General features: G+C 40.7%; 1 protein-coding gene across 1 annotated transcript; it reads left to right on the forward strand.

Annotated features, from left to right (window-relative positions):
• The first annotated feature begins 168 nt into the window (after positions 1-168).
• LOC103640234 (uncharacterized) lies at positions 169-14,152 on the forward strand. The gene is made up of 7 exons (XM_008662855.2): positions 169-574; positions 966-1,090; positions 1,171-1,285; positions 1,636-1,718; positions 1,823-1,883; positions 3,689-3,774; positions 13,958-14,152. Exons 1-7 carry the CDS (start codon positions 169-171, stop codon positions 14,150-14,152), a joined length of 1,071 nt encoding a protein of 356 aa, XP_008661077.2.
• The last annotated feature ends 231 nt before the right edge of the window (positions 14,153-14,383 follow it).

Below are 14,383 nucleotides of genomic sequence, written 5' to 3' on the forward strand. Positions count from 1 at the left end.
GCCGTTCTGCCATCTACGTGCGGCCCCCCAACAGGGCCAGCAAAAAATTACACGTACTCACGAGTTGAATCTGGACAGTTCAGCCACTAAACACACAACAACAGAGTTCTTACTGTTGGGTCCGAGCCAACGCTTATAAGCCACTCTATGTCTCCTTTACTAGCCAGTATGGTACTAATTTTTTTGCAAGACACAACACCACAGCAGTACCGGCGTTCTGGGCTGAATTTTTGGTGCGGCCCATACGTTTGGGGCGGCCCATACTCCAGCGACCGCAGCAGTCTTGTTCGGCAACCTCCGTCCGCACGACGTCGCGCCCAACCGCTCGGTCAGCTCCACTACGCAATTCGCTACCTCGGCTTCGACATCCGCGACGTGCAGAGCCCGGAGGACATCGTCGCCGCGGAACGGCTCGTTTTTCCCGGTGTCGGCGCCTTCGGCTCCGCCATGGACGTCCTCAACAGGACGGGCATGGCCGACGCACTCCGTGAGTACATCCAAAGGGACCGCCCCTTCCTAGGCATCTGCCTCGGTCTCCAGCTGCTCTTCGATTCCAGCGAGGAGAACGGCCCGGGTAAGCTCTTCTCAACCCCACTTCGTCTGCGACTTGCATACTAGCTGAGCGAAATGGATGAATGGTAGCTGAAAATTTTAGCCACGCGCACGCCTGCCAGACGGCCAGCCCGGCCAGCGCGCGCCTCCGCCCCTCGATCTAGCACAGCTAGCGCAGCGGCGCCGTACCGCGTCGTTGCACACCCGATCGAAACCCTAGCCAAGAAGTTGCCAGGCCTTATCAGATGACGCTGGCTGGGTGGAGGAGAAGCCAAGCCACCAGGTGCTGATGAATGATGATATGCCTGCCTGCCTGCCTGCACAACGCGACGTTCTGGTCTGAAGCCGACGTCACAACAAACTTGCTGCTCGCAGTCGCGTACTGCGTGTTGATTTTGCATTTACTGTCACAGTGAGCGGCCTCGGTGTGATACCACATATTGGCTGGAACGCTCTCCAAATCACCAAGGACACACCACTGTTGCAGGGAGCTGATGGCCAGCATGTGTACTTTGTTCACTCCTACCGCGTACTGCCTGTAAGCAACGAGCCATTTAGATTACCGTACTTTGGTTGACTGATGAGGTGTGACTTGTTCTTTTCTTTCTTCATGCTTAGTCAGATGCTAATAGAGACTGGATTTCCTCGATATGCAACTATGGTGACAACTTTATATCCTCCATCTCAATGGGCAACATTCAGGCAGTTCAATTTCACCCAGAAAAGAGTGGAGGTGAATATTTACTCCATCTGATAGTCAATATAGGTCAATTATGATGTCAACACAGTATCCAATACATCACCTTGACTAGCAATATCTATGGACATATTATTTCAAATAGAAAGAGTTTTATATTATGGTCTATGGAAGTATTTTTTTTCTTGATGGATCTGGTGTGTTAATACTGTGATGTCCACCTTTATGACCTTTTAGATATTGATAGTCAAAGCTAAAAAGAGTTTCCCTACAACAATCCTGATTAATGAATAAACTTGTATTTGTGATCAGAGGTAGTAGTTGACACTTGGATTTCCTAAGTTTAAACTTACCAATTGTATCAACATTCTTTTTCCTTTGCGCAGCTACCGGACTTTCTATTCTAAAAGAATTTCTCAGACCTAACTCTCTTGGGACCAAGGTAATACAAAGGAGACCAAGATCACTGGTGCCAATGCTTCCCTGAAATCACATGCACATTATGTTTTTTATTATGATTTGGTATCTTCTCCGTGTCTGTGAACAAGAAAGATTATGTTCCCCTGAATATAGATCACTGAGAGTTTATTGTTCCTGGCGACGCAGGCGCGTGAACTCTTCTACTACCTCAAGGGTGAGTAGGTGGACTATGGCGAGTAAAGTCAAGGACGACAGTGTTCTCAGGTGTGTTTCTTACGCTTACTGTACAATTGATTACTAGATGGACCTTATGCCACCTAATATGCTAATTTGAGTTGTTATTGTTTCTAAAGAATTTTGCGCGTGTAGGTATCAGTTGATACTTCTCATTTTCCTAAATATAAGTGGAAATTTTACACGTGTAGCTGCCAGTTGATACTCGTCTACCTTGCATAAGTTGGGAGCACTTCATCATCCAATTAAACCAGGTCAACTGATGCTCTGATATGTAATGTTTCTTACTAATCACTTGATCTTTGACTTCTTTTCAGGGTTTTTTCATGGATCTTTAACCATCTAAAGAAGAGGTAGGCCTTGACATCCGGCATCGTCCCCTCCAGATCTCCTTTGCCTGCCCAGGTGAGCATCCATGGCTCGTTCATCGATGTGCTCGTTTCGATTCTATTCGTTTGTGTTTGGGAATACCATAATTTAAGTTGTTATTACATAATAGTCATGTGATTTGCCATTATTTAAAAAAACAGTTCTAGCGCTTTGTCATTACCAGTTAGTTATAACACTGCTTTAGTCTGTGGAAACATAGCCTTTGGTGCAAATGACAGAATCGACATGTTCTCTAGACTATATTTGTTATCTTATTCATTTTCCTCTGTGGGATAATACTTTTATCAATATGATAGCTATGCATGAGCTTGTCGCTGCTCAACAATGTAATTTATAGGGTCTTATTACTGAAGTAGCAATCATCAGTACATCTATGGATGAAGTTCAACTCTGATCTATATATCAGTTGAACTGTCTTCGTCTCCTGCTTGATCAGAACACAAGCAACCAAAAATCAATACTTGAGATCCTTTTTCCTCCGAGTTATTACCTATTAGCAAGTAGCAGCTAGCATCACCTACAAAGACAATGTAGAGATGCCAAAAATACATCATTTTCCTCTTGCACGCCTACTGCCATTAGAAGGCACAATTTAGTGCAAGCATGTAGGATGTCATGTTTAATTCCCAGCAGCAGTTGGCCATGTGCTCCTAGCCGCACACTGCCGCTGCTCTCTGCTTGGCGCTCTCCTCTCCCGACCACAGCTACACCACACGACTGTGAGCTCGTGAAGGTGAGCTCCAATTTCCCGCCGTAATTCACAAGATTCTAATTTCCTAATCCATCATATATGCATTTAATATGTCAATGGCATATGGACTACAGACCCGCATGACTAACATTTAAGGAAATTTCTAAATTCCTCGCCACATAAGAGAAATTAGCTCTTGTTCATCCAAGCAAAAAAAGAGAACACATCCAAGTGTATAAAGAACAACTTCCACAATTTTTATATATGAATATAATTGGTTCGTAATGATTTTTTTGTTTGTTGTTGGTCTGCCGTGTGATGCATCCAGTATCACAACAACTTCATTAACGAAGTGTCGGGTATCCTGTCCATTCATAAAAGAATATCTGCATTTTATTCAACATTGGTGTGCAATCTGTCATCTTTTGTTTTCTGTTTGTTCTTTGATCCTTTTCACACTTAGGGACTTTGTAGTCTGAAATTTCTTTTTCCTGCACACTAATGTCAGTTAGGCCATCAATGAAGTTATAGAAGTCACTGATGTCATAAGTTAGGCCATTTGGTTGATATCCCTAATTTTTCTTTCATAAAGCCCACAAATCCCTACCATTTCTGTTTACTATAAAAAGTAACTTGTGTACTTTAGAAGGGAAATAAATCAAGAAGCACTGCTAACTAGAAGTTCTGTTTAAATTTTTCTGAAGCGGAAAAACTCAGGGAGAAGCTGAGGCAGGAGTGCCTGCGGAAGGGGACGGAACTGGCGCATGGGGTGGCTGACGCCCTCTTCGCTGTACCACACACCGAGGATAAAGGCATTGAAGAGCACTAAGGGGACATGTCTAGCCTATATTGAGCGCTACACTACATAAACCATATCTTCTATCTATAATTTATTTACCTTTCCTATAAATAAGTTTTTTTATTTATTTCAGCTTGCTCATCCTCATGTAGCTCCAATCCATCTGTCATAGGTCTCCAGCAAGCAACTTCGTGATGATTTGATGACCATGCTCATTGCCTGGTCATGAGACTTCTGTAGCAATCTTGGCATGGGCATTTTATCTTCTATCCAAAGCATGCTATATTAGTATCCAAAGCTCGCTCTGTAGTAACTTATAATATCCAATGCAGTGGTGTTTTTTATATTGTCTTCGTAACTTACATGTAGCTTAATATTTGTGTATTTGATTTGATCTCACCATCTTATAGTAGATGATGATGAGAAACCTCAGCATATAGACACACTTCCTAGATTAATATTGAGTTTTATGGTTAGTTGTAGTAACCTTTTAAACCATAGTTCCTAGACTTATCTTGATCAATACTTGTAACTTATAATATCCAATGCAGTGGTGTTTTTTCATTTTCAGTGTTTCCATTTTCTCTCGCTACTACTTCAGCCACCTTTCCTACCCATCTCATACCAGCTTTACATTACTACAATTTTTTCTTCATCAAATCCTTTTTGGGAGGCTTGGAAAGGTAATTTAGTACATAAATGTTGTGCTTTTAAAATGATTGATGCATATTTCTGTTGTGGTTTTTTTTTCTAGACTTCAGTTGATCATTTTATATGAGTCATTTAAAAGCATAGTAAAAGCTTCCATAGGTTTAATCCTATGAAACAATCTATTTTAGACTAGCATCTTACTTCCTTTGATAATTAAAGAAGGGACAAAAAAATCCTGCTCATCTCATCCTTAAGTTTGATGTTTGCTATTAGTGTTGAACATAGTTCTACTATGCAAGTAATTCACCTACATTGCACTCCTTTATGCCCATTTTTTGGGAACACTAGGATGGTTATTGAGAATAGTCTAGAACAAAGGACACTTCAATTTTGAATGTATGTGTCAATTTTGAATCTCCATTTGCAGGGAAGGGTGCTCCCAGCCCCCGTCGTGCCCCTCGGCCCCTCCCAACCCTCGTCGTCGTAACGGAGGTATATTTTGCCCTGAATAAAATGATTTCTGCTGTATTGTACTTACTGAAAGTCGCCTAGAGGGGGGGGGTGAATAGGCGGAACCTGAAAATTAAAACTTTATCCCCCAACTAGATCCCTTGATTAGTGGTTAGAACAAGATATACAAATATCGGAGAATAGAAACTATGTTCTTGCTTGAAAAGAGTATTGCTAAATAATGCGGGAGTGATAAATCAATACAACTAATAAGTTATAGAATAACAAAACAAGAAGCCTTTAGATGAGAAGAGCACTAGGACAAGTTCTTTCTTGCAACGTGTTGCTTCACTAAATGGGAATTTAACTTGAAGCAACACCAAATGATATTAGCAAATAATGGTGCAAGAAAACTTAGAGCAAGGGAAAACAAACAAATCACAAGCAATAAACACAAAGGACACGGGTGATTTGTTTTACCGAGGTTCGGCCCTCGAAGGCCTAGTCCCCGTTGAAGAGTCCACTTAAGGACGGGTCTTTTTCAACCCTTTCCCTCTCTCCCCCGATCACACAAGGATCGGCGAGCTCTTCTTCTTCTCAAGGATCACTCTCGATCCCACAAGGACCACCACACTCTTTGGTGTCTCTTGCTAGCTTTTACAAGCCTCCAAAACTTTGGAGGAAGTTCGATGGGAGTCAATACTCCACGCACAAATGAACACAAGGATGTAGCACACACTATCTCTCAATGAATCTCACAAGGCGCTAGGGCTAAACTCAATTGCTTGCTCTCTCTTTTGTGGCACTTGTGTTGGTTGTGGTGGACTAAATCTTGTGTATAGGATGGATCAATGAATATATGTGGTTGGGAGGGCTTGAGTATGTCAACTAGATGACTTGGAATGTTGCTTAGGCTCCCACACATGAAGTGGCCGGTTGGGGTGGTATTTATAGCCACCATCCAATTTTGTAGCCGTTGGAGAAGCTGCTGGCAATGGGCGCACCGGACAGTCCGGTGCACACCGGACATGTCCGGTGCGCCAGCCACGTCATCCTATCCGTTGAGATTGGAGCTGGTCGACCGTTGGAGGCTTTGTCCTCATGTGGCACCGGACAGTCCGGTGCAGCACCGGACAGTCCGGTGCCCCTCTGACTTCTGCTCTGACACTCTGAATTCAACTGTACACTTTGCAGAGTCGACCGTTGCGCGCAGATGACCGTTGCTCCGCTGGCACACCGGACAGTCCGGTGTACACCGGACGGTCCGGTGAATTTTAGCGGAGCGACCTCCCACTTTCCCGAAGCTGGCCAGTTCAGAGCCGCTTCACTCTGGAGCACCGGACACTGTCCGGTGGTGCACCGGACACTGTCCGGTGGTGCACCGGACAGTCCGATGAATTATAGTGGGCTGCGCCTGAGAAACCCGAAGGTGAAGAGTTTGAAGGCAATCCTCCCTGGTGCACCGGACAGTCCGGTGCGCCATACCAGGGAGCACTTCGGTTTCTCTTTGCTCCTTTCTTTTGAACCTTGTCTTGTTCTTTTTATTGGTTTTGAGTTGAATCTTTGGCACCTGTATAGGGGTGGTAATGGATCACGATCCAATTGTCCCTTCATAAAAAGTTAAGGCCCTTTAATAGTTTTAGTTCAAAAATGAATAAGAATAGGGCCCGATCCTAATCCGATTCGATCCTTAAAGTTTGTAGTATAAAATCTAGGGCCCATTACCACCCCTACACCTATAGAACATGTAATCTAGAGCAAACTAATTAGTCCAATTGTTTGTGTTGGACATTCAACCACCAAAATCATTTAGGAAAAGGTTTAAAGCCTATTTCCCTTTCAATCTCCCCCTTTTTGGTGATTGATGCCAACACAAACCAAAGCAAATATATAAGAGAATAATTGAACTAGTTTGCATAGGATAGGTGCAAAGATTGCTTGGAATTAAACCAATATTTATTTCATAAAATATGCATGGATGCTTTTCTTTGTTTTTAACATTTTGGACCATGCTTGCACCTCAAGTTTTGTTTTTGCAAATGTTTTGGAAATTCTTTTTCAAAGTCTTTTGTAAATAGTCAAGGTAAATGAATCATAAGATTTGGAAATTTCTCCCCCTGTTTCAAATGCTTTTCCTTTGACTAAACAAAACTCCTCCTAGATTAAATCCTCCTCTTAGAGTTCAAGAGGGTTTTAAGATATTGATTTTTGAAATACTACTTTCTCCCCCTTTTGAACACAATAAGATACCAATTTGAAATTTTCAATTGAACTCATTTTAAAATTAGGGTGGTGGTGCGGTCCTTTTGCTTTGGGCTAATACTCTCTCCCCCTTTGGCATGAATCACCAAAAACGGAGTCATCAGAGCCCATTCTATAAGTTGTCTCCCCCTTTGGTAAATAATATATGAGTGAAAGATTATACCAATATGGAGAGATAGTATGGAGTGATGGCGAAGGGTAGATAATACCAATAGAGTTGAGTGGAAGCCTTGTCTTCGCCGAAGACTACATTTCCCTTTCAATCTACGACTTAGCATAGTAATATACTTGGAAACATATTAGTCGTAGTCATGGTACGGGAATAATAGGATATATGCATTTGTACCAAAATGAAAGAGATATGATCAAGAGATATGTCAATTAAGCATGATCATAGTTCTATATAATATAGATTTCTCCCCCTAAATATGTGCCTTGAGAGGAATACATATTTTGGCCTTAAATGCCAAGTGCACATAATTAGGTTAATGAGAACAAGTCTATATCATAGAGAAAGTGAAGTGCATTGTGTCATAGTATATGTGTGATGCTCAAGACAGTTTATGCACTTATGAAAGCATGTTGCAAACATTTTAAGCATTTTCCTTTAAAGATTTCAAAGAGACTTAAGGACCATCCACCTTTGGAACAAAGGTAGCTTATCCTCGTTACAAGGTTAAGCTTTAAGCTCTTTGACAATAGAACCACTTCATCTAGTTTTAGCAAAGATGCAATAATGCATGAGTGAAATTTTTAAGAGGTTAAACTAGGTATGAAGCAGGGATAAATGCAAAGGACATGCTTTCTCTTCCTTTTATACAAGATATGCAAAGAGTCTATATAAGAGGAAGATTTTAGGTACATATGTAAATGATAGGAATAAGTTTTACCCGTTTTGTACCTTTACTTGTAGACGCTCTCTTCATTGTGCTTTTGTCCTTAGTCTTGTTTGCTTAAGACCTATGCTCAATGACAATGTGTGAAAATATTTTGCACAAGAGAGAGTTCTTACAACTAGTGATCCTTTTCCAAGTCATGGTTAACATATATTAAGTGGATCACAAATTGTATAAATGAATCATGAATTCTCCTTTTAACTTAGTGCATATCAAGAGAGGTACCGATTGGAAAGAATATGAGGCACTAAGTGTCATTTGATGTTATTCTATGATCAAACAAACAATGGATGCGATCAAGAGAGTAACATATTGGAATAGGAATTAAGCTTAAAAAGGAGAATCCAATAAGCATGCTACTTTAGTAATGAGAGCAACAATCCTTGATAAAAGCAACATTATTTTAACAAGATGGATTGATGTGTAGTAGCATACTTCATGAGAAACACAATTCTCATGCAAGAGACTATATGAAATTACTAAGATAAAGCAATAGTCTCAACATAATCAAAATATAAGAATGAACTCCCCCTAAAGATATGCATCAAGAAATTGAAAGAATTGATTTTGATGCATTCACCTTTAAAGACACAAAGGGAGACCCATTACACACCTTGATCGAGGCTTATAAAATTTGCAATAATCAACTTAAGCCTGGTAATTCCATAATGAAAAGGATTTGGAATGCTTACAACCACACCATCGATTGTTGTGAAGACCTTATTGTCCAAGTAGGTGTCATTGTCCTTGATGTTCTTCCTTTTTCATTTGAGTGTCCTCCCTTTGTAGTTGTCTCTTTTTCCTTCCAAGCTTATTGAAAATACTCAAGAGAGATGTTAATAGCGCAAGGGAGTATATGGTGAAAGATGATTACTTTAGATAATTAACATACATGATTCATCATCCACAAATCACACAGACATGAAGTAAAATCCTTAACATTTGTGCTTATTACTAAAAAGGAATATGCACTATTTAACTATTTGATCAAACATAGGATTTTGCTTCTTCATATTGAATTTTATTAATTATTACTTAAAAGCAAGTCAATATGAGAACATTTATAGCAAAGGTATGAAATAGATTCTAATGGATAAGTGCATTTATGAGAATGTGATTGAATGCACATCAAGACAAATTTAGTCCTCCAAAGAATCTATTCTTCAAGAATGATAATTTAGAGAGAATAACCATTGAAGGGAACTATATTAAAGAGATGAGTTCCCATACCTTTGCTTTTACCTTTCTTCCTTTTTGGTGAAGAGTACCCTTTGAGGCTTGTGGCTTTAACCTTGCACTTACTCTCTTGTAGATTTTCATAAGTAGACTCAAGAGAAATGTTAAAAGCAGCATAGGCACTAGTTTCCCTTTTTGTAATCATTTTGATAAGGAATGAAAAGAGGATTACTAAAGCATGAAAACTTTATAATATGAACTAGATTATTCCAATAAGTATGTTAAGTTTTAACTCATAAAACAAGCATGGTTAAATTCTTGATACTATGGGAATAAATCTAATCCATAACATGGAGAGCGATAAATGAAGAAGAATCATATCCAATTTAAGCAATAAAACATACAACATAAATTATTGGATTGATTTTTCTTGACATGATAAATTACGCATCCCCAAAGAGAAATTTATTCCTATAAGTGAGACTACTTAAATTACTTAGATAAAAACATTAGTCTCACTTTTCTAGCTATAGAGAGAATTTTCCTTTTATAAGTGTCCTAAGTATTTGAATTCCTTACATGACACTTTATTCTTTTAAGAATATGAAATATCTCTCTATATCTAGAGCAAGGCAATAATAGAATAATTAGTGTAAACCTTGCCATGGAAAATAGCAACAATTTTAAAGCATGTAGATTGTCATAATATAGAAATGAAGAATATGCAGTCTACCATATGGGAGGAATTTCTTCAAAGAATGGTGACATAAATTTAAAAATATCTTAAGTGCTTCCTTTTTCTATGTGACTATACAAGACACATGAGAAATGATAAGTTAAGATACTTACACTTAAAAGCATAGATGTTACCATCCTTTGGCATTCCTCCATATTGTAGGCTTTGACTTTTCGGCATAGGATAATTCTTTATTTCCTACAATATCAACAACTTCCCTCGAGATGATATGAGTTTAAGGTATAACAATTTAAAATAACCTTGGGTCAATCTTGGATATCGGTAGCTTGAGTCAACAAAAATTGAATTGACTCTCTTAAGCACCCCAAGGCTTCATACCATCTCCTTCTCCTACAAAGCTTGTCAAGCGCATTTTGGTACCCATCGCTTGATGGGTCCGTTAAGGTTAGTCGACAAAGATCTAGGAACCCAAAAGTCCTTTGTGTTAGCACTAGGTAAACTCATTACCTTTCTAGCACAAGTTGCAATTTTGGGTTGCCTAGTTACATGAAAATCAATTGACAAGTTAGGAGTGGAATTGTTACCAATTGGACAATCCTTGCATTGATGTCCCTTCTTTCGGCATGTATAGCATAGGCGTTTTTCAAGTTTTGAAGTTTTCTTCTTTCCTTGTTTGTTGCTTGCTACATGGTTAGTAAAAACTTTCTTTTCTAACCCTATGCCTTTTTGTTTTAAATGGGGACAAGATCTAAGCAAGTGTCCCTTCTTGGAGCATTTAAAACAAAGTCTATCATCCTTGTTAATAATCAAGCCATTTTTAATGTAGGGACATGACCTAATCAAGTGCCCCTCTTCAAAGCATTCACTACACCTCTTAATGTGAAGTGTGGCTTGATCATTACCTTGGATGTTACCTTTTGTGGAGGCGTGGTTGAGGCTTTTGGAGGAGGTGTTGAATTTCTTCTTTTGTTTCTTCCTCTTGGCAATCCTCAAATCCTTGACATTTTCTTCAAGGGATGTAGTGCATGCCACGATTGTTCCCGTCTCAAGCTTCTTCACCATGTGATCACGGTTATCTTGAGAAGGTTGAGCAATGCACTTCCCTTTTAGTTGTGTCAAGCTCATTTTTAGCCTCTCATTTTCTTCCTTGAGCTTTTGATATGTATCATCATTTGTTCCTGCAAGTTCTAGCTCAAAAGAAGATTTGCTTGTCGACGGACAACAAGCATTAGCACATGGTAATATAGTATCAATTTGAATACATGTGCACGAGTGAGGTTGTTGGGATTTTAAATTTTCTATCACAACCTCATGAGTAATGTTTAATATGATATGATCATCTCTAAGATTTTCATGAGAGCATAGGAGCATATCATATTTTTCTTGAAAAGCTAGATTTTCAATGTTTAGCTTTTCTACTTGGTCCTTAAGCAAGGTATTCTTATTTACTAATTGAGCGATACAATGTAAAGCGTTATCTTGCTCAATTGAAATAGTTTCATACCTTTGGACCAAATCAACATGAGAGCACTTTAGCTCCTCGTGTTCTTTAGTCAACTCGTCAAAGCATTGCATCTTCATGGAGAGAATACTTTCTAGCCTTTGACGAGCTTCGCCTTGCTCTCTCGCTCTTTCTAGAAGTTTGAGCATGACCGCCTTATCTTCTTGGCTTAGGCGAGCGTAGAGTTGCACAAAGCTTCTTTCTTCCTCCTCATCCTTATTTGTGCTTCCGCTATCGTTTTCATTAGCCACACAACATATGTGGGAATCGAAATGGGAAGACAAACCTCTTGGAGAGGTGGATTCATCGTTTGGTCTCCTCCGTTCATTTTCTTCTTCTTCCTTGCAAGGGTTAGTATCACAAATACCAAAGGAAGTAGAAGCACAAAATGAACTATCATGTTTGGACTCATTAAATTTCCTTTTAATTCTAGTCCAAATATCATGCGCATCATGGATTGATTCGTCATAATTCGATATGAAGGCACGATAATCTTCTTTGCTAAGAGAATTGCTTAAGATGTCAAAAGCTAGGTAGTTTAAGCGAAAACATCTTTGATCCTCCTCGGAGACAATTTTTTCGTTATAACTAGGAGGGAAGATACTCTTGTCTAAAATTTGTTCCAATTGTGGATCTACCGTTCTAAAAGCATTTATTACTCTAGTAGACCATGAATCATAATTAGAACAATTGGAAAGTAATATCTCAAGAGTTACCTCCTTGTTCTCTTGGGTCTTCTTGTTCTTTTGGGATCTTTTACGAGCCATCACTTCGAGTTGTTAGACTCAAGATGAAGTGCCTAGTTCTGATACCAATTGAAAGTCGCCTAGAGGGGGGGTGAATAGGCGGAACCTGAAAATTAAAACTTTATCCCCCAACTAGATCCCTTGATTAGTGGTTAGAACAAGATATACAAATATCGGAGAATAGAAACTATGTTCTTGCTTGAAAAGAGTATTGCTAAATAATGCGGGAGTGATAAATCAATACAACTAATAAGTTATAGAATAACAAAACAAGAAGCCTTTAGATGAGAAGAGCACTAGGACAAGTTCTTTCTTGCAACGTGTTGCTTCACTAAATGGGAATTTAACTTGAAGCAACACCAAATGATATTAGCAAATAATGGTGCAAGAAAACTTAGAGCAAGGGAAAACAAACAAATCACAAGCAATAAACACAAAGGACACGGGTGATTTGTTTTACCGAGGTTCGGCCCTCGAAGGCCTAGTCCCCGTTGAGGAGTCCACTTAAGGACGGGTCTTTTTCAACCCTTTCCCTCTCTCCCCCGATCACACAAGGATCGGCGAGCTCTTCTTCTTCTCAAGGATCACTCTCGATCCCACAAGGACCACCACACTCTTTGGTGTCTCTTGCTAGCTTTTACAAGCCTCCAAAACTTTGGAGGAAGTTCGATGGGAGTCAATACTCCACGCACAAATGAACACAAGGATGTAGCACACACTATCTCTCAATGAATCTCACAAGGCGCTAGGGCTAAACTCAATTGCTTGCTCTCTCTTTTGTGGCACTTGTGTTGGTTGTGGTGGACTAAATCTTGTGTATAGGATGGATCAATGAATATATGTGGTTGGGAGGGCTTGAGTATGTCAACTAGATGACTTGGAATGTTGCTTAGGCTCCCACACATGAAGTGGCCGGTTGGGGTGGTATTTATAGCCACCATCCAATTTTGTAGCCGTTGGAGAAGCTGCTGGCAATGGGCGCACCGGACAGTCCGGTGCACACCGGACATGTCCGGTGCGCCAGCCACGTCATCCTATCCGTTGAGATTGGAGCTGGTCGACCGTTGGAGTCTTTGTCCTCATGTGGCACCGGACAGTCCGGTGCAGCACCGGACAGTCCGGTGCCCCTCTGACTTCTGCTCTGACACTCTGAATTCAACTGTACACTTTGCAGAGTCGACCGTTGCGCGCAGATGACCGTTGCTCCGCTGGCACACCGGACAGTCCGGTGTACACCGGACGGTCCGGTGAATTTTAGCGGAGCGACCTCCCACTTTCCCGAAGCTGGCCAGTTCAGAGCCGCTTCACTCTGGAGCACCGGACACTGTCCGGTGGTGCACCGGACATTGTCCGGTGGTGCACCGGACAGTCCGGTGAATTATAGTGGGCTGCGCCTGAGAAACCCGAAGGTGAAGAGTTTGAAGGCAATCCTCCCTGGTGCACCGGACACGGTCCGGTGGTGCACCGCACAGTCCGGTGCGCCATACCAGGGAGCACTTCGGTTTCTCTTTGCTCCTTTCTTTTGAACCTTGTCTTGTTCTTTTTATTGGTTTTGAGTTGAATCTTTGGCACCTGTAGAACATGTAATCTAGAGCAAACTAATTAGTCCAATTGTTTGTGTTGGACATTCAACCACCAAAATCATTTAGGAAAAGGTTTAAAGCCTATTTCCCCTTCACTTACACATGTTTTTATAAGGATGTAAGGAGGGCCCAAAACCTCGCCCCAAATCGACGCAGACCTACCATCGATGCGCATTTGGGTGTTCGCTTAATCATCCTATTTAAATCAGCAGGGTGCTGCGACAAGCCAGCAGATGAGCGTGGCGATCTCGCTGGAGCAGTCCATCACGCCGGTGCTTCAGGACTTTATGAATCTCAACATATTCTATCTACCAGTGTATTACTGTGGAGGTGAGGAGTATAGCTCAAAGTATGATCTGCTCCTCTTCTCTGCTATCCTTCTCCGCTCCCCTCATGCTCCACCTTGACTTGTATGTGCTAGCCGAAGATAGTTGTGAACTGAGCACTCAAGCCAAACCAGGTTGTAGCAACCTGGCCTTTGGATTGAATCTTCTGCTCAACTGAAATTTCTTGCAAATTGCTATTGTTCTCAGCCAATAGAAGGTTCGTAAGATGTCTGGTTAACTGGTGTAATGATGTTCATGCTCCCTTTTAATGCGTTCACCTATATTTCTATATTTGTGTTCGATGTTACATGG

This window comes from Zea mays, chromosome 9 (genome assembly GCF_902167145.1).
Source record: "Zea mays cultivar B73 chromosome 9, Zm-B73-REFERENCE-NAM-5.0, whole genome shotgun sequence".
In the NCBI taxonomy this organism is placed as follows: domain Eukaryota; kingdom Viridiplantae; phylum Streptophyta; class Magnoliopsida; order Poales; family Poaceae; genus Zea; species Zea mays.

Excerpts from the sequence above, each read along its gene's own strand:
- LOC103640234 (XM_008662855.2), top strand. The coding sequence starts at position 169 with ATGGTACTAATTTTTTTGCAAGACACAACACCACAGCAGTACCGGCGT. Across the intron at positions 1,286-1,635 it reads TCACCCAGAAAAGAGTGGAG|CTACCGGACTTTCTATTCTA; the intron begins GTGAATATTTAC and ends TCCTTTGCGCAG. Across the intron at positions 1,719-1,822 it reads AAAGGAGACCAAGATCACTG|ATCACTGAGAGTTTATTGTT; the intron begins GTGCCAATGCTT and ends CCCTGAATATAG.